Genomic DNA, 18876 nt, shown 5'->3' with positions numbered 1-18876 from the left:
TACAATGTATTCATAGACATCTATCTTTGCTGCTTTTTGTGGGGGGTAGTGCATACACCTTTCCTAAAGCCTTCACTTTGCATTTGATCCTTTGTGCTTCTTGCCTAGAAAGATCTATTTTTGTTCCTTTAACTTTGAATTTTTACTTTTTTCATAATATTCTTTAATGCCAGGAAAATTATTCCTTCAAGCCATATCTCCTCAATGCCTCTAAGCATCACATGTCCAGAAGCCCAAACCGAAATACTTACACCATATCTATAATGTACACAAGTTAAGTTACTTAGACTTAAGGAAATTAAGTGTGTTTACTGGTAATAATGCACCCATAAAGGACAACATGCTTTGCATTTAGTTTGTATAAACTTTGTAAACATTCAATTAAAAAAAATGAGACAAGATAATTTCCCAAGCGGCTTACAATATTTGGGTAAGGTGGTTCTGAAAATATAGGCAGAGTGGGTGAAATCTTAAGGACAGTCTAAAAATAAAATATAAATATATACAACCACACTTCTCCATGTTGCAAAGAGCAAAAGGATGGCAGACAAATTGAGAGACAGAAATTATTATGCTATGTGGAATAAGCCAAAATCAGATGAACATCACAAGTTCTTGTATGCACAGATCATGAAAGCTGTAGGTGACTATTTGAATTAAAGAAATAATAGAAGGGGAGGTGAGGCAAGCAAAACTGGTAGGGTGATTATGAACAAAATGCTACAAATCTGTGAAGATTGTTACATTGTATACTAAAAATTATTTTCAGTCCTCCAAGGAGCTAAAGGGATCTACAAACCTATAGGTGGAACAACAATATGAACTAACCAGGAACCCCCCCCCCCCCCCTGGAGCTCCTGTCTCTAGCTGCATATGTATCAGAAGATGGCCTAGTCAGCCATCAGTGGAAAGAGAGGCCCATTGGCTATGCAAACTTTATATGCCTCAGTACAGGGGAATGCCAGGGCCAAGAAGTGGGAGTAGGTGGGTGGGGGAGTGGGTGGGGGAGCATGTGGGGTACTTTTAGGACAGCATTGGAAATGTAAATGAAAGAAAGAAAGAAAGAAAGAAAGAAAGAAAGAAAGAAAGAAAGAAAGAAAGGAAAGAAAGAAAGAAAGGAAAGAAAGGAAAGAAAGGAAAGAAAGGAAGGAAAGGAAGGAAGGAAAGAAAGAAAAGAAAGAAAGAAAGAAAGAAAGAAAGAAAGAAAGAAAGAAAGAAAGAAAGAAAGAAAGAAAGAAAGGAAGGAAGAAAGAAAGAAAGAAAGAAAGAAAGAAAGAAAGGAAAAATTCATCAAAACATATATGCTCTGGTTGATGGATGTGTGGATCATTTCCAATGTTTGGCTGTTACAAAGCTCTTATGAATCTCGGCACAGGTATTTCTGTAATGGAGTATGAAAAAAATTAAGTAAGAAAGTATTTATTTTCGCTTACAATTATAGGTTACAGTCCATCATGGTGGAGATGTCACAGATGCAGGACCATGTAACATCTTGCTATACTATCTTTTTAGAAAGGAAGCAGAGTCGAACATGAGAGCTAGGACTCAGCTCACTTTCTCCTTTTCATGTATTTTCTTCCTATTCAGCATGTAAAAAGGTACTATCAGCAAACATTTAAGGTAAGTCTTCCCCCTCAATTAACTCAATCTAGACATGTTCAGAAGCTTTATCCTAGTTCATTTGATTCTTTTGAGATTACAATCAAGATTAGTTATCATAGGTTGTCTTTATCACGATCACCCAGTTCCATGTTCCCTAACACAAAAGAATTCATAGTCTTATCTTTTCAAATATTTAATAGTATGTATATTCAATGGTACACAAAGTGATCATTTTATATTTCGAGTATATTGTGAAATGATTGCCAAGTTCAAATTAACACCTCCATCACCACCCTTCCTGTGCCTGAAATATTCAGCACTTACTCATAACTGGAATTTTATGCTAGTTGATCAACATCTCATTTCTCTTACCGACTGCAGATTTAACTTTCTTAGGCTCCACTTATATCTACAGCATTCTTTTTCACTGTCTGCCTCCCCTTGCCACTTCAAACAATGGTTTGATTTATAGGACACTTCATCCATCTTCCTGCAGTGTTTCCTAACTCATGGCATGCTGTTTGAGTTTCCCTGTTTCATTGACTTCCTTCACATCTCCATGATCACTTGGCAGTGGGGATAGTCTTCCAGTCTCCTTTTTCTTTTGTTAATATTCACTCCCTTGGTTATTTCATCTTAGATAATGACTTCAAGTATCATTCTCAGTCTGCATCACAAACCTCTTTCTGAACTCAAGTGCCATGTGGTGGCTGCCTGTGATGAGGAATCTCATACCTGTACTGTTTCAGAACTCATAGCTGAGATTTCTCAGGAAGTCATTCTTTCTGTGGTCTCCTTGGTTTTGTTAACTATGGCTCTATCCTATCACATAGGACTAAAATGTTTGAATCATTGTTGACTTCCCACTTATGTCTCATCTGTTTCTTCTGTTGTTAAAAAGCACCTGTAATCTGACTACTTATTTCTATTGATACCGCCCTTCTGAGATATTGATAAAATCATATGCTTGCCTCTTATAGCTCCAACTGATTCTATTCTTTTCAGAAGGATATTTTCAAAATTAAGTCAGAGGGTGTCACTGCCATGTCGTTTCTCATTTCAGTCCCTCCCATAGCCAAAGTTGTTGCATGATTTTCCCTTCACAATTCTCCTCCACTCACTCTACCAACGTTATCTTATTTGCACTTGCCCAGTCACATCAGCCTGCTTGCTGGTTCCAGAAGACTTTTGTCTAACAGTGTTTGCTGCACTATCTCATTCTCCTCCTCCATTTCAACTGGGGCTGACTTTCTTTTTTTCTTTTTTTTTTTCAGGTTCTTGCTGTGACTATTTCATTGAAAGTCTTTCCCCATGTCCTAGACTTCATAAGCTTTTCTTGCCACATTTTTCTACATACAATGTAATAGCATATGCTATACGTGCCTGCGCGTTTTTTATTTATTGCTGATATGCCACATGGGAGTGAAATCTTCACACAGTAGAGACATTTTCCCTGTTTAGTTTATTGCTGGACCACTGTGGCCTAGAATACTGGCACAAGAATGGTGTCAGTCAACAACAGCTAATAAAATGCAGTCACTAGGAAGAAGTTGAAAAATGTATTTCTAGGAGAGAGAATAGGAGTATAAAGGTTCAGAAGTAAACAAAGGCAAAAGCAGAGGCTTAGTCATGGTTTCCTTGCTTCACAGTACCCCTCTTGAATCACTGTGTTACCTTTTGTGATCCAAGGGGTCATCCCCTTAGCATTCTCAGTGTGGTAAGGTCTGCTTTAAGGATGACTGGGCCTTAGACTCTTGGCAGAAATGCTAGGGTGGGGTGAGGGGAGAGTGAAGTTGGAGCACAGCAAGTTCTAACTTGTCTGATGGAGGAAGCTTGATTCACCACACCCTATAGCACCCTGACCTTTATCCTCCCCTTGCCTTCTTCACTCTGCATGTGTTTTCTAGCATAACCTGAATAGTGAGAAAATAGCCCTTTAGCTGCTTCAGCACTTCCCATCTTGCCTGCAATGTGGCCAGTAGTTCTGTCTTTTTCTATGGTAGCCCTCGGTGCCTCTCTAAATAGACTCTATAGCACTTAATGACATCTCTGCTTCAGGAGTGGAAACAGTGACCTGGGAGCAGAGATCAAAACTTGACTCACTTTGCTAGTGGTGAGACTGCTAGCAAGTAAGATCAGGTGCCGTGGAATCTGGGCTCCTCCTCTGTAACAAGAAAGAGATTAAAAGATATTGAATGAGAGTGGATTGGATAAAAAGGCTTAAAGGATTTATTTCCTTTAAATGTGCCCCCAGGTACACTTTCACAGCTCTGGGTCTGTTTGATGCAGGACATACATGGTCCAGAGTACACCCTCAGTGTGGTATTGAATGGCAACCCTCTCTGCTAATAAGCCTATTTATTAGTCACGAAGTTCCCTGAGATAAGTCTGTTCTAAAACAGGCTTCTTGAGGCCAAGGATTTTATCCCTCCGTCAGACTGGAAGACAGACCAGGGCCCTCAGCATCCTTGCATACATGAGATTCAGGGACCAGTAATCTCTTGGCTGAGTGACCCAGTTTTAAGAGTGTGTAAATGAGCGGGGGAGGAAGGTTGATAAGCAGGATTGATTTGCTGCCCTGCATGACAAGGACTCATCTGGAGGCCAAGAGTTTTATATGGTTTCATGACAAATCACCTACAAATACAGAGAACAAATCAATGGGGTCAGGAAAGGGCCACACTAGGGAATGTTCTACCAGAGGCTCACTAGGTCAAGGGTGGCAGCTCCTGTTGGTACAAGGTACTCCAGAACTAAGCATTATTTCCAGATCCTCTTCTTAGCACATAAACACATGCATCTGACCTGGGTCTGAGTGGTTTCTATAGCCACTCTCAGAAGTAATTTTGAAAGCAATTAACCAGTCAGGAGGCAGTTGGTGCAGGATCAGGTGCCCCCTGCACACACCCTAATTAGCAAGAAAGAAGTGGTAAGCTAAAGCCCTAGCCTACTTCTGTTTATTTGTATGACACTTTAGAAATTCTTCTGGCAGAGGCTGTATGACTGACTGCCTTTCTCTTACCACTGCCGAGCCCCTCACCATTCTTTCTTTCTAGGGCATAGCCACCCCTATCTGTTTTCTACTACCCTGGACCTCTCCCACTCCTCATACCATGTCTGTACATACACAGAGCCTAAAACCTTATACTCTGTGTCTATCATGCCATCCATCATATAAATTCCATCATCCTCTTTGGTTGATACAGCTCTTTCCATCCTTCCTTGTTTGGATTATTTTCTATATCAAATCTTAATCCCAAGTCACTATTTCCCCTCTGCCCACATGGGCCCCCAGAACCCTCCAAGTCCTATCATGCTCTAGGAATACAAATCCATGTTAATTTATTACCCCACTGGGGACAAACAACATTGTTAGAGAAAGAAAGATGACATGGTATTTTATGATGTCCTAGTTGTCACTTGAGACCCAGTAGCAAGCAATAGATAGATGAGAAAATTAAAAGGCAAATGATTTTGTTGCTCTGACATAGTATTTTGCTTTCTTTTTTCTTTTCCTTTCTTCCTTCCTTCCTTTCTTCCTTCCTTTTCTTCCTTCCTCTCTTCCTTCTTTCCTTCCTTCCTTCCTTCCTCCTTCCTTCCTTCTTTCTTTCCTTCCTTCCTTCCTTCCTTCCTTCCTTCCTTCCTTCCTTCCATCCTTCTATCCCTCTGTTCCTCCCTCTATCCCTCCCTCCCTTCCCTTCTCCCTTTTCTTTCTCTTTCTTTCTTTCTTTCTTTCTTTCTTTCTTTCTTTCTTTCTTTCTTTCTTTCTTTCTTTCCTTTTTTCTTCCTTCCTTCCTTTTTTCTTTCTTTCTTTCTTTCTTTCTTTCTTTCTTTCTTTCTTTCTTTCTTTCTTTCTTTCTCTCTCTCTCTCTCTCTCTCTCCCTCCCTCCCTCCCTCCCTCTCTTCCTTCCTTCCTTCCTTCCTTCCTTCCTTCCTTCCTTCCTTCCTTCCTTCCTTCCTCTCTCCCTCCCTTCTCTCTCTCTTTGTGAGACTCATATGGCCCAACCTATCTTGAAACTTATTATGTAGCCTGAGCATAGCCTTGAACTACTGATACTCTTGCTTTTACCTATCAATTGCTGGGATTATGAAAAAGGCATGATAAACTATGTCTGGCCAAAGCCTCATGAATTTCAAGAGAACAAGAAAATCAACTTTTAAAAATTTGTTTCCTTAAAAATGCTTTCATTAGGCAAGTAGCATACTACATGAATATTAATCAATAAGTGTAATGACACCCGAAAAGAAAGCAACCAGTATCCAGAGCACCAATCATATGCTAAGTATGCATATTGCCTCACCAAATTCTCACAGGAACTTATTGGACTTAGAGGATGTCTCTGTAGTCATGTAGTGAAACCTGTCACACTGATCAAATCCTATTAAGGAGCCTGATAGGGAAGAGTTGCCTTCAGAGCAGCAGCCAGGGTGTCTGGTTTCCAGTCTAGCGCTAGCTTACTGTAGAACTTGGACAGTGGGAGCTTCCTTTTTTTTCAGAATCAGTCTCTATCGGTGTAGGAGATGGACTCTAACAACAGAGATGATGTTCTCTGAAGAAGCTGCAGCACTCTAAACTCTTCAAAGGCAAGTTTTCAGAAATAATTCATTCTCTGCCAATTTCACACATTCTGGTCATATTCATCCCTTCACCTTCTCTTATCCTCCTAAACACTGAGGCCGAGCTGGGTCAAGGCCTCTTCATGGGTTATGGGAAAGGTTACCTTCATTACACTGGAGAATTTGTATAATTTGCATTGCATAGTTTCTTGGATTCATCACAAGGATCTGAGACTTATAAAGTCAGTCACACAGCACACTGAAAAAAAAATGCCAAATTGACATGCATTCCCAGTCGCTAAGTGGGATAATCCTAGGGCAAAATATGTGACCTTTGAGCATTAGAAGTCTGGAGCTTCTTCAACCCCTCCTTCAACTACACACAGGTTTCTGGGCTCTATCCTATGCCCTCATTCCCACACCTTAGCTTTTCCCAGTGCTCAAACACTCACGCACACACAGTATCATTTCTGAATTCTTATCATACTCTGAATCAGCTGGTGGGAAACAGATTGAGCAGATACTGAGCCTCTGGGAACCCATAAGACCAGTGTGACTTTTTGACCAGTCTGCTGCCCTGGCACTGTCACAGGTTGAGGAGAGTCAGATTCTTCCCATGTGAAGTCAGAAGTGGAGCATAAGTGCTCATGTGAGAATGCTTGCTTACTTCTTCTGGTGGGGTGGGGAATGCTTTCTTTGGTATAGAAAGTAGTGCCAGGGCCAGGAAGTGGGTGTGGGTGGGTTGGGGATCAGGACTGGGGGAGGGTATAGGGGGCTTGGGGATAACATTTGAAATGTAAATGAAGAAAATATCTAATAGAAAAAGAAAAAAAATAAATAAAAGCAAAAAAAGGAAAGAAAAAGAGAAAAAGAAAGAAAGAAAGAAAGAAAGAAAGAAAGAAAGAAAGAAAAAGAAAAGAAGGAAGGAAGAAAGGAAGGAAGGAAGGAAGGAAGGAAGGAAGGAAGGAAGGAAGGAAGGAAGGAAGGAAGAAAGAAAGGAAGAAAGAAATATAGTTCAGAGTAGTGTTCAGGATGCCTCATGGCTCTGGGAATGGAGAAATCCTGGCAAACTTGTTTTAGAGGACAGAGGGTCATGTCAGTCCTCTATCTCTTTAAAGAATACATCCCAGGAACATAGGGAATTATTGTAAACAAATCTGCTTAAGACAAAGATTATATGCTCCTCAGGACAACTATGGGGAACTGAAAAACTTCTCAAGACTAATTAGAAATGAGTTTTATCTTTCCATTATTTTACTATATTATTTTGTATGATCTCATAAAAAAGTGTTAATGATGAACTCCATAAAATAAGCTGTTAACTGAGCACTAAAGACAAAAATAAGCCACAATTCAGCTTTATTTTCCTAGCACACACATTTTCAAACACATGAAGATTGTTTGACATTAAAATATTAGGAAGTTGTTGTCTGTAGGTATGAGATTTGCTGTCATTTATTCTTTTAATTAATACTGATAGTGTTTTAGTGTATGGAGTGACTTTGATAGGTCCTTGAGACAATGGAAAGCACACCCAGAATATTTCTCTCAAAATATAACTTGTTTTTCAGTGGAAGACAGATAAATAATATGAAATAAATATAGATAGAATAACTAAAATTTATTAGTTAATTAAAGCTGAAGACAATCTGATAGTTAGGGCATTCAGAGGAGTATGTTCGTCAGATCTCAACATTCCTGTCAAAGCTTGAATACATGTCAGAGCACTGGAAAGGAGCCTATTAGTAGAAAGGACAGCAGGTACATAGTCCTGAGTCAAAGCACTTTGGATGTGCCCTAGGGACCAAGGACCTGCAGGGAGATTGTAGCATACATTTCAAAGAAAGGGTAACTTGTGTCAAGACAAAAGAGAGAAGTCACATGAGCCAGGGCCTTTTGAGTATAGCAGTGAATCTGAATTTTATCATATGTGTCTTAGGCTACTATGAGCATTTTGAAGGTTGGTAGATGCTTAAATTCCTACTCTATAATGTTTTCTAATCTATTTTTAAGAAGCATGTTTCTAATGGTGGCTTTAATACCAGCATTCAGGGGGCAGAGGTAGGTGAATCTTTGAATCCAAGGCCATCCTGTTTACAGAGCTACTTTCAGGACAGCCAGGGGTACACAAAGAGACTATGTATAGAAACCATGCCCCCGAAAGAAAGAAAGAAAGAAAGAAAGAAAGAAAGAAAGAAAGAAAGAAAGAAAGAAAGAGAGAGATAGGGGAGAGAGGGAGGGAGGGAGGGGGAGAGAGAGGGAGGGAGGGAGAGAGAGAGAAGAGAAGAAGAAGAAGGAGAAGGAGAAAAGGAGAAAAGGAGAAGGAGGAGAAGGAGAAGGAGAGAAGGAGGAGGAGGAGGAGGAGGAGAAGGAGAAGGAGGAGAGGGAGAAGGAGGAGAAGAAAGGAAGGGAGGAAGGAAGGAAGGAAGGAAAACAATGTTCTGAGGTGACAATGGACAATTTGGTTCTGAGCTTGTATAGTGTACATTTCCAAAAATAATTATAGAAAGTATTGGTTATCATCATGAAATGCAATGCATTCACCATATCCTATTCCTACTCCTTCCTGTTTCCTTTGCCTGAAGTGAACCAGGAGCCTTTATAAGCATGGTATCCTTAGAAACTTCGATAAATACACTATGGGTATGATGTGGGGGCTGGGCAGTTCCTGGTATACAGCTGGAGGAATCTAAGACTAATGCTTCCATCTTCTTGATCTTTCACAAGACACAACATATGCCCTTATAAAATCAAGTTATGTTAATTCTGAGTACAGATGGGCTAATAGCAAACTAGCATGCCTACCATATGTCCCTTCAGATGTGACTCCTTATTGTACCATAGATCTTGGCCTGGCTATCCCCAAAGCACAAAGCTTCTCACTCTATGCCCTTGGAAATGAATACACTAACTTATAAATCAGGCCAAACCCAAACCCATTGAGATTGAAAGGTAAGTTTTGTTGAAGTTACAAAGTAGGATACCTTTCTCACTCCCTTCTCTTCTCCTGTGCTCAGGTCAGATGATCTCAGTTAGGAGGGGTTGAGCCTTCACACTCCCACATGTTCCAACAGCAGCTAGAAAAGGGAGCCCTGGGGGTGTGGGGGTTTGCTGTCTAAGTTATCAGATGACTCAGAAAGGAAGGAAGTTGACCAACTGGAGTGGTGAAACCAGTCTACCACCCCCAACCTGAGAAGGACTGTAGGCTAGAACAATATAAAGGGCCCTAGTTGCTGCTCAGCTCAGGACTCTGCTGGAAGCCTCTGCCTTCTCCCTCCTGTGAGTTTGGTGAGTGTTAGCTACTGGGTTCTTAGTTAGGGCTGTAGGCTCCCAACGGGCCAGAACATGACCATAAGTGTCTACTTAGAGTTGGAGTAGATACTGCTCTGGGGCTAGATTCAGCTGGATTACTTAACCTTCAAGGAAGCAGGTAGGTGTGCAGAGGGAAACTTTCTGTATAGAGAAAGCCATGAAAAACAGGAGTGAAGAAATTGCATTAGAAGTACTCTAAGTACTGAGAATAACAAGCTACAATTCTCAGTAACTCTCCAGTTGCCCCTCACTCTTCAACTTTGGCCCTGGGACTACAGTTCACATTCAGAAGAGCAAAGAAGAAAGGAGCTCTCAGGTTGAGTAGGGCAACCTGGTAATTTTTTGGAGAAAACAAAACAAAACCTTAAACCCAGAAGGACTATGTGAGCTGCCCAGAAATCCATAGTGTTTTGATGGGAGCTGTGCCTGCAATGTGCTATATGACTCCAGTCTGAGGTTCCTGCAATCCCAGCTCCCCTTCATCACAGACTCTAAGCTTTCCAGAGCTCTGGAGTCCTCTGTGAGACCTTTAATTTTCTAAGGTTTCCCTTCATATTGTGACATATCACAGAAACTGTCTTTCCAGAACCCAGGGAAAGACCAGAAAAAAAGAAGGTTAATTAACAGCTAGCCTATTCTTGCAGAACCTCTTTGTAAAATGACTCCTCCAGTGAACAAGAGGGCTCAGTGGATAGCATTTCTTTGCACTCACCATTTCCACCCTAACTCTTTTCTACTTCTGTGATTTACAGCCTAAGGAAGTGGGAGAATGCCCTATTCAGTAGTAAGGATGTCAAGAACGCAGAACATAATGTATATTCTGTATGTTCAGCAGTTCCTTTATTTCCCTTATCTTCAGTCCACCCTCTGACCCTTCTGTTTTTTCAGTTTGGTCTACAGAAGCTTCCAAGATGTCCCATCAACACACACTGCCAGTGACTGTTCCAGCTGTGGTTCAGGGACCTCTCAAGACTGTGTGTTCTCCAGATCATATCCAGCAGGAACAAGCAAAGCAACCAACTCCACATCCTACACAATGCCAGGTCTTCACTGAGATTCAAGAGAAGGGCTTTCCCAAACATGAGGAGAAGCGGCCAAACCCTGTGAAGGATCTGCCTGATCAAAAGTGTGAGCACCAGCAGCAGCCAGGACCACAAAAGCAGCAGCTGCAGGTGAAAAAGTCACAGCAGGAGCTGCAGGAACAGGAACTGCATCTGGAGAAGCAGCAGCTACCACAAGAGCCCCAGGGGCTCCTGTGCCTGGAACAACAACAGCAGCAAGAGCCACAAATGCAAGAACAGCACCTCAGACAGCAGCAGCAGCAGCAGCAGCAGCAGCAGCAGCAGCAGCAGCAGCAGCAGCAGCAAGAGACACAGGAGCAGGGTCTGTGCCTGGGGCAGCAGAAGCAGCAGCAGCAGCAGCAAGACATGCTAGTACCACAGGAGCTACATCTGAGACAGCACCAGGAGAAGCTGCAGGATCCAGAACTGCATCTGGGTCAGCAGCAGAAAACTCCAGAGGAGCAGAAACTGATTCCAGGAGAAAAGCAGCAGGAGCTGCACCTGGGACAGAGGCACCAGGAGCCACAGGAGCAGGAGCTACACCTGGGACAGAAACAGAAGCAGAAGCTACATGAACCAGAACTGCAACTGGGAAAACAGCAGCACCAGAAGCCATCTGAGCCAGAACTGCCTCTGGGAAAGCAGCAGCAGGAGTCACCTGAACCAGAACTGCCTCTGGGAAAGCAGCAGCAGCAGGAGTCACCTGAGCCAGAACTGCAACTGGGAAAGCAGCAGCAGTCACATGAGCCGGATATGGCAGGGGATCAGAAAGAGAAGCAGAAACTTCATAAGCCAGAACTGTACCTGAGAAAGCAGCAGTACCAGGAGTCACCTGACCCAGAGTTGTCCCTGGGAAAACAGCAGCACCAGGAGTGTCAGGAACCAGAACTGCAATTGGAAGAGAAGCAGCATCAGAAGCCACCTGAACCAGAACTGCACCTGGGAAAGCAGCAGGAGTCACATGAGCCAGATATGGCAGAGGATCTGGAAGAGAAGCAGAAACTTGGTGAGCCAGAATTACACCTAGGAAAGCAGCAGCAGCAACAGATAGAGCGTGAAGGTTATCAAGGACCAAAAAGCCTGGGTCAGTCACTTAAGCAAGAGAAAGCTTCAAGGAAACAGCAGCTAGATTACTCACATCTAGAACAGGAGAAGGAGCTCTCAGACCAGCCACTGGATCAAGCACTAGTAAAGAAGGGTAAACAACTGGAAAGGAAGAAACACGAATTGGAGAACCGGACACAGCAGGAGAAGTAGATAGAGCAATTAGTACCAAGCACTGACTAAGCCAGTCCAACCAGTGAAAGGAGACGTGCTCACTACAGAGAAGCAGCAGCAGAACCATGAAGTGCAGTGAAGCCAAAACTAAAGCAACCACACCAGTGTCCCAGAGACTCTCCAACCATCCCACATAAGGGAAGAGAGCCATCCACACTTCCTTAAGGTCCTCAGCTGGCCTACTCACCCATAAATCTATCTGGCCCTGACCATCCTCTTGTCTATGACAGGCTGGATACAGGATGCTATATGGTCCGGTATCTTCCCCAAGAAGCTCAATCCCAACCTTAAATATCACAACTTCTTCCTGAGGCAGGGGGTGGGGGAAAAAGGGAGGCCTGTCAGTAGTTAGCAACTCTGATGTCACTCCTAATGTTGTGGCAGAATTGTGAATAGGTGTAATGTCTAATAAATCCTAAAAACCCTGTGATCCTGTACTTACTTTATTTAGCCTTTTCTTTTCTGTTTCTTATCATATTCAACAGCCTTTTTTTTTTTTTTTTTTTTTTTTTTTTTTTTTTTTTGGTTTTGTGGTTTTTTGAGACAGGGTTTCTCTGTATAGCACTGACTGTCCTGGAACTCACTCTGTAGACCAGGCTGGCCTCGAACTCAGAAATCCACCTGCCTCTGTCTCCTGAGTGCTGGGATTAAAGGCATGCACCACCATGCCCGACTCAACAGCCTCTTTTTTAAAAAATCACAAAAACAAGCTCGGTGCACAACAGTCATGACTAGAGGCTTTAACAATGATGGTTTACTGACCTTCATTCAATACCATTGTGCACTAGTCAGACTCCAATCTTAATCCACAGCAAAGCACAGCTCTGTTTCTCATCTCAGTTCAACTCTTCACGAGAGAAGAATTAGAAATATGCCTAGTATGTTTGGAGGCTCCATTTATGAGTTCTGATACATCTCTCTAGACTTTTTTTCTAGGAGTTCTTTTTTAGTTTTCCATCCATCTATCTATCTATCTATCTATCTATCTATCTATCTATCTATCTATCTATTCATTTTACATCCTGATGTGTGTTCCCTCCTGCTCCCCCCTCCCCACAGGGTTTCTTCCCCACCCTCCCCTTCTCTGAGAGGAGTGGAATATCCCTGTGTATCTACTCACCCTGGCTCATCAAGTCTCTGCAAGGTTAGGTGCATCCTTTACCACTGAGGCAGGCAAGGCACCCCAGGTGAGGAACAGATTCCACAGAAAGGCAAGAGTTTTAGGAACAGCCTCTGCTCCAGTTGTGGGGGGACCCACATGATTACTGAGCTGTATATCTGCTACCTATGTGCCAGAGGCCTCTGTCCAGCCTGTGTTTGCTCTGTTCCTGGTGTCAGTCTCTAAAATTAATTGTAGTATATACTGCAAAACCACTTCTTTAAAAAATTAATTTTTTATACTCCATATTTTATTTCCCCTGCCATCCGTCCACCCTCAGACTGTTCCACATCCTGTACCTCCTACCCCTACCCCCGTCTTCACCTGGATGTCCCCAACCCCACCCACTTGACCTCTAAACCCCCTGGGACCTCCAGTCTCTTGAGAATTAGGTGCATCATCTCTGAATGAACACAGACCCAGCAGTCCTCTGCTGTATATGTGTTGGGGGCCTCATATCAGCTGGTGCATGCTGCCTGTTTGGTGGTCCAGTGTTGGAGAGATCTTGGGGGTCCAGATTAATTGAGACTGTTGGTCCTCGTACAAGGCCACCCTTCTTCTCAGCTTCTTTCAGCCTTCACCAATTCAACAACAGGGGCCAGCTGCTTCTGTCCATTGGTTGGGTACAAATATCTACATCTGACTCTTTCAGCTGCTTGTTGAATCTTCAGGAGTGCAATCATGCTAGGTCCCTTTTTGTGAGCGCTCCATAGCCTAAGTAATAGTGTCAGGCTTTGGGACCTTCTCCCCTTGTGCTGGATTCCACTTTTGGGCCTGTCCCTGGACCTTATTATCCTTAGGCTCCTCCCCATTTCCATCACTGTAATTCTTTCAGACAGGAACAATTGTGGGTCAGAGTTTTGACTGTGGGATGCCCCCGTTCCCTCATTTGATGCCCCATCTTTCTGCTGGAGGTGGGCTCTATAAGTTCCCTCTCCCTAAGGTCCCTCCTTTTGAGTCCTAAAAGTCTGTCACTTCCCAGGCCTCTGGTGCATTCTCGAGTGTCCCCATAACCTCCTATCTCCTGAGGTTGCCTGTTTCCATTCTTTCTGCTGGCCCTAAGGGCTTCAGTCCTTTTCCCTCACCCAATAAGAGATCAGGTTCCCCTCTTACCCCAACTCCCTCACCCCCTTCACTTACCCTCCCAGGTCCCTCCCTCCATCCCCACTTGTGATTACTTGCTTCTCCCTCCCAAGTGGGACTGAGGCCAAGTGGGACCGAAGTGTCCTCACTTGGGCACTTCAGCTTGTTGACCTTTTTGAGTTCTTTGAACTGTATCTTGGGTATTCTGTATTTTTTTCTAACATCCACTTATTAGTGAGTACGTACCATGCATATCATTTTAGGTCTGAGTTACCTCACTCAACATGATATTTTCTAGTTCCATCCATTTGCCTGCAAAAGTCAGGATGTCCTCATTCTTAATAGCTGAGTAGTATTCCATTGTGTAAATAAACCACATTTTCTGTATCCACTCTTCTGTCATGGGACATCTGGGTTGCTTCCAGCTTCTGGTTATCATAAATCCCACTAAAAACAGGGACAAGACAAGGATGAACACTCTCCCCATATCTATTCAATATAATACTCGAAGTACTAGCTAGAACAATAAGACAACAAAAAGAAATAAAGGGGATACAAATTGGCAAAGATGAAATAAACGTATCATTATTTGTAGATGATATGATAGTATACATAAGCAACACCAAAAATTGTACCAGAGAACTTCTCCAGCTGTTAATCAACTTCAGCAAAGTGATTGGATATAAAATTAACTCAAATAAATCAGTAGCCTTCCTTTATGCAAATGATAAACAGGCTGAGAAAGAAATTAGGGAAAAACTCCCTTCACAGTAGCCATAAATAATAAAAAATATCTTGATGTAACTTTAGTCAAACAAGTGAAAGACCTGTGTAACAATAACTTCAAGTCCCTCAAGAAAGAAATCAAAGATCTCATAAAATGGAGAGATCTCCCATGCTCATGAATTAGCAGAATTAACATAGTAAAAATGGTCATCTTACTAAAAGCAACTTATAGATTCAATGCAATCCACATCAAAATTTCAACACAATTCTTCAAAGACATGGAAAGAGCAATTCTCAAATTCATTTGGAAAGACAAAAAACTCAGAAGAGCGAAAACAATTTTTAACAATAAAGGAATGACTGGGGGAGTCACCTTCCCTGACCTCTAGTTTTATTACAGAGCAATAGTGATAAAAACTGCATGGTTTTGGTACAGAGACAGACATGTTGATCAATGGAATAGAATTGAAGACCCAAAAATAAAACCACACACTTATGAACACTTGATCTTTGACAAAGATGCAAGACCACTTTTAAAAGTACAAAAATGACTCTGAGCTAGGTCCTCTGCATATGTTTTTATAGCTTGGTATTCTCATGGGATTCCCAAAAGTATGAGTATGTGTGTGTGTGTGTGGGGGGGGCAGTGTCTCTCATTCTTTTGCTTTTTTCAACCCTTTTCTCCTACTGTGCTGACTTGTCCAGTATTGATATGAGGGCTTGTGCCTAATGTTTTTGTATCTTGTTAGGCCATATTTGGTGAATATCCTGTTTCTTTATTTTGAAGGGAAATGGAGGAGGAGAAGATATGGTGAGAGATAAGGTTAGGGGAAGGAATTGGAGCAGTGGAGAAACTACAAGATGTAATGTATAAAAGACGAATAAAAGAAAAAAATACAAAATGTTAAATTATTTCTTGTCTTTTATATCATACTAAATTTAAACTAGACTCAATAGCTAAAGAAGCCTCAGAACAAATATTTGGAGAATGAATAATAAAATTTTGAATAAATTGTGGGTCATTGATGAAGTAAGGATTGCAGAAAAACATTCCTATAATGAATGAAATTGATACCACAATGTAACAGATCTCTGGGATTCAGGCAAAGCATTTCTAGGGCAAAATCACAGATCTCAAACAATTAAACTAACAATAAGCCTTAAGAGCTAGAAAAACAGGAAGTCAAACCTAAATGCAGTACAAGAAATAAAATATAAAGCAGAAATTAATGAAACAGAGACTAAAAGAAAATATAAAAATCAATCAAGATTTAGTTCTTTGAAAAGATTGATAAGATTGAAAACACATATGCAAGTAATATTATTCAGACAAAATAGGTTACACTTAAGATTATACCTGTACATACACATATGCACATAATAACAACTGATGAAAGAACAGCTCATTAAATTTAAGGAAATCAGGGAGATGTTTATAATAGAACTTGGAAGGAGGAAAGATAAGATGTACAAAATCTGTAGTCAAACTAGGAAAAAGAAACATAAAAAATTACTCAACTTAATAAAAAAAGTTGTTACATCAAAATCCAATGGAAACCAGAATAAGCAGATAGAACTTTGAAAATTTAGATTCTCTCAAATGAGAGGAAATGAGTAAACTTCTAATTAGATCCACCCATAAGAAGCAATGAATTGAAATAATAATTAAAAGTTACCCCACAAAATAAAGCTTAGTACTGGATGGACTCACTGCTGCAGTTTGTTTTTTGATCTTGGCCATCTTGACTGGGGTAAGATAAAACCTAAATGTAGTTTTAATTTCCATTTATCTAGTGGCTAAAATGTTGATCATTTACACAAATGTTTCTTGACCACTATAGTTCATCTTTTGAGAATTTGCTATTTTGATCCATGCCCCATTGTTTGTGTTGTTTTCCTGATTTTTGTTACGTTTGGTTTTTTTGTTTCTTTTATTTTGTTTTGATTTTTGTTCTTTGTATATTTTAGATACTAATGCTCTGTCAGATGCATAGCTCCTAAAAATTTTTCCTATTTTGTAGACTACCTCTTCATTCAAATGATAGTGTTAAATGTTGTACATAAACCTTTTGGTTTTCTGGGGTCCCACTTGTCAATTTTTTATTTTAATGTCTGCCACCAGAGTATGTTCCTGTGACTTTAAATTGAAAAATATATTTTTATTTTCTCCCTTTTCAGATTCAGAGTATTAGGCCTTATGCCAAAGTCTTATGCCTTTATCTACTTGGAGTTGAGTGTTGTATACAGTGAGAGATAGGAATCCAGTTTCATCCTGCTACATGTAGCTATCTAATTTGAACAGATCAGTTTTAAAGATGCTCCAAGATACTTCTGTATATCTTAACATGCACAAAACAAATCTAAATGGATCAAAGACCATAATTTAAAATCTGAATGCTTCTCCTGCTACGAGGGCCTGCAACTTCAAGATCTTGGATCCTTATACTCCTCACACAGTGTCGAGACACAGGAGCTTCTAGCTAGTTTATCCGAGTTGATCCAGAGATGGTGGGAATCCCATAGTGTCTAACCTCAGGCTGACACTGAGGAGTCATTGAGGTCTACCCTGGCTCCAGGGAGAAGACACTAGGGACAGAAAATTATCTGTAGTTGATTTCCTCCTTCATGGTGAACAACATACTAAATATAAATCTGTGATTTTTTTGGGGGGTGTTGGTCCTTAGTTCTGAAACACCTACATAATGCCAACTGACTTGTAGCAAAACTGGAACAATGGTGCCACCTACAGCTAAAATACTTGCAAGGAGAGAACAATGTGTATATTCTGATGTCTTGGATGTCATGTATATTTGATATATGGTGTAATTAAATTCTTTTGCATACCTCTGATTTTCTTCACTGATGATGTGTATGCTGGTGAGAGTGTGCTGTTGAAATCTTTTATGAGTGCTGCATTTCAGCTTATCTCTTTCATTGGGCCTAGGAATTCCCACATTTTGTAGTTAGTTACTTTGGTATGAGGTATTTATTTGGAATTCCTCATTCTTCTTCATGAAATGAGCATTTTTTTTATGTTCCCCATGACTTATTTTTTGGGGGGGGGTTCTTTTTTTTCCATTTTTTATTAGGTATTTAGCTCATTTACATTTCCAATGCTATACCAAAAGTCCCCCAGAATGACCTTGTCTCTTTCCTGTTTTTGATTAAAAGTCTTTTTTAACCTAAGCATAGATGTTCCTACTTGATTGGGCTTCCATTTGTTTGAAATATTTTGTTCAAATTCCTTGAATACCACTTGGTGTGTGTGTGTGCATAGAATAGAGCTTCTGTAGTGTGGCTTATGGTTTAATCTAATTTTTTGTATAAATTCACTCACTCTATTCTTTAAATTGGCACTCTTAACTCATGTGTGAGTAGGGTGCTCATTTATAGATGAGGTATTATTAAAGGCATTTAGTAGTTTGACTTTGTAAATTTGCTGTGATTCTTTTCTTTCCTCTTTTTTTTTAATTGGATATTTTCTTTATTTACATTTCAAATGTTATTCCCTTTCTTAGTTTCTCCTCTGAAAAACACCCTCCCCCTGTCCCCTCTCCCTTCCTCTTGCTCACCAATTCACCCACTCCAGCTTTCTGGCTCTGGCATTCCCCAAAACTGGGGGATACAGCCTTCATGGAACAAAGGGCCTCTCCTCCCATTGATGTCCAACTAGGCCATCCTCTGCTGCATATGCAACTGGAGCCATGAGTCCCACCATGTGTGCACTTTGGTTGGTGGTTTAGTCCCTGGGAGCTCTAGGGGTACTGGCTAGTTCATATTGTTCTTGCTCCTATGGTGCTGCAAACACCTTCAGCTCTTTGGGTCCTTTCTCTAGTTCCTTCATTGGGGATCCTATGCTCAGTCTAATGGATGGCTGTGAGCATCCACCTCTGTATTTGTGAGACACTGGCAAAGTGTCTCAGGAGAGAGCTATATCAGGCTCCTGTCAGCAAGCACTTGCTGGCATCCAAAACAGTGTCTGTGTTTTTCAGCTTCTTGCGTGGGTACATAACTTACTTTGCTTTTAATTCCTTGCTGGTGTTTTCAGTTTGTCAATCACAGATTTTTATTTCATGTGACGTTCACATGATGCATAAA

General features: G+C 41.1%; 1 protein-coding gene and 1 long non-coding RNA gene across 7 annotated transcripts in view; one reads left to right on the top strand and one right to left on the bottom strand.

The window, feature by feature from the left end:
• Gm35639 overlaps window positions 1-9318 on the bottom strand; it is a 72727-nt gene extending 63409 nt beyond the window's left edge. For all 4 annotated transcript variants that reach the window (XR_867457.3, XR_003954517.1, XR_003954516.1 and 1 more), the window contains exon 1: window positions 9144-9318. This is a non-coding gene — a long non-coding RNA (predicted gene, 35639). The remainder of the gene's footprint in view (window positions 1-9143) is intronic.
• A 30-nt stretch (window positions 9319-9348) lies between these two features.
• On the top strand, window positions 9349-12240 carry Ivl (involucrin). Of its 3 annotated transcripts, none has more exons than XM_006501046.1 (2): window positions 9349-9438; window positions 10360-12240. In XM_006501046.1, the coding sequence occupies exon 2, from the start codon at window positions 10383-10385 to the stop codon at window positions 11787-11789; it is 1407 nt and encodes a 468-aa protein (XP_006501109.1). In that variant the 5' UTR covers window positions 9349-9438; window positions 10360-10382; the 3' UTR covers window positions 11790-12240. The 3 variants fall into 3 exon arrangements, with proteins under 3 accessions (XP_006501109.1, NP_032438.2, XP_006501110.1); NM_008412.3 differs by having other exon boundaries at window positions 9404-9447; window positions 10360-12239; XM_006501047.4 differs by lacking the exon at window positions 9349-9438 and adding an exon at window positions 9483-9589.
• Window positions 12241-18876: the final 6636 nt, after the last annotated feature.

The sequence above is a fragment of the Mus musculus genome, chromosome 3, assembly GCF_000001635.26.
Source record: "Mus musculus strain C57BL/6J chromosome 3, GRCm38.p6 C57BL/6J".
Taxonomy (NCBI): Eukaryota; Metazoa; Chordata; class Mammalia; order Rodentia; family Muridae; genus Mus; species Mus musculus.
This window is presented reverse-complemented; position numbering and strand designations above follow the sequence as displayed.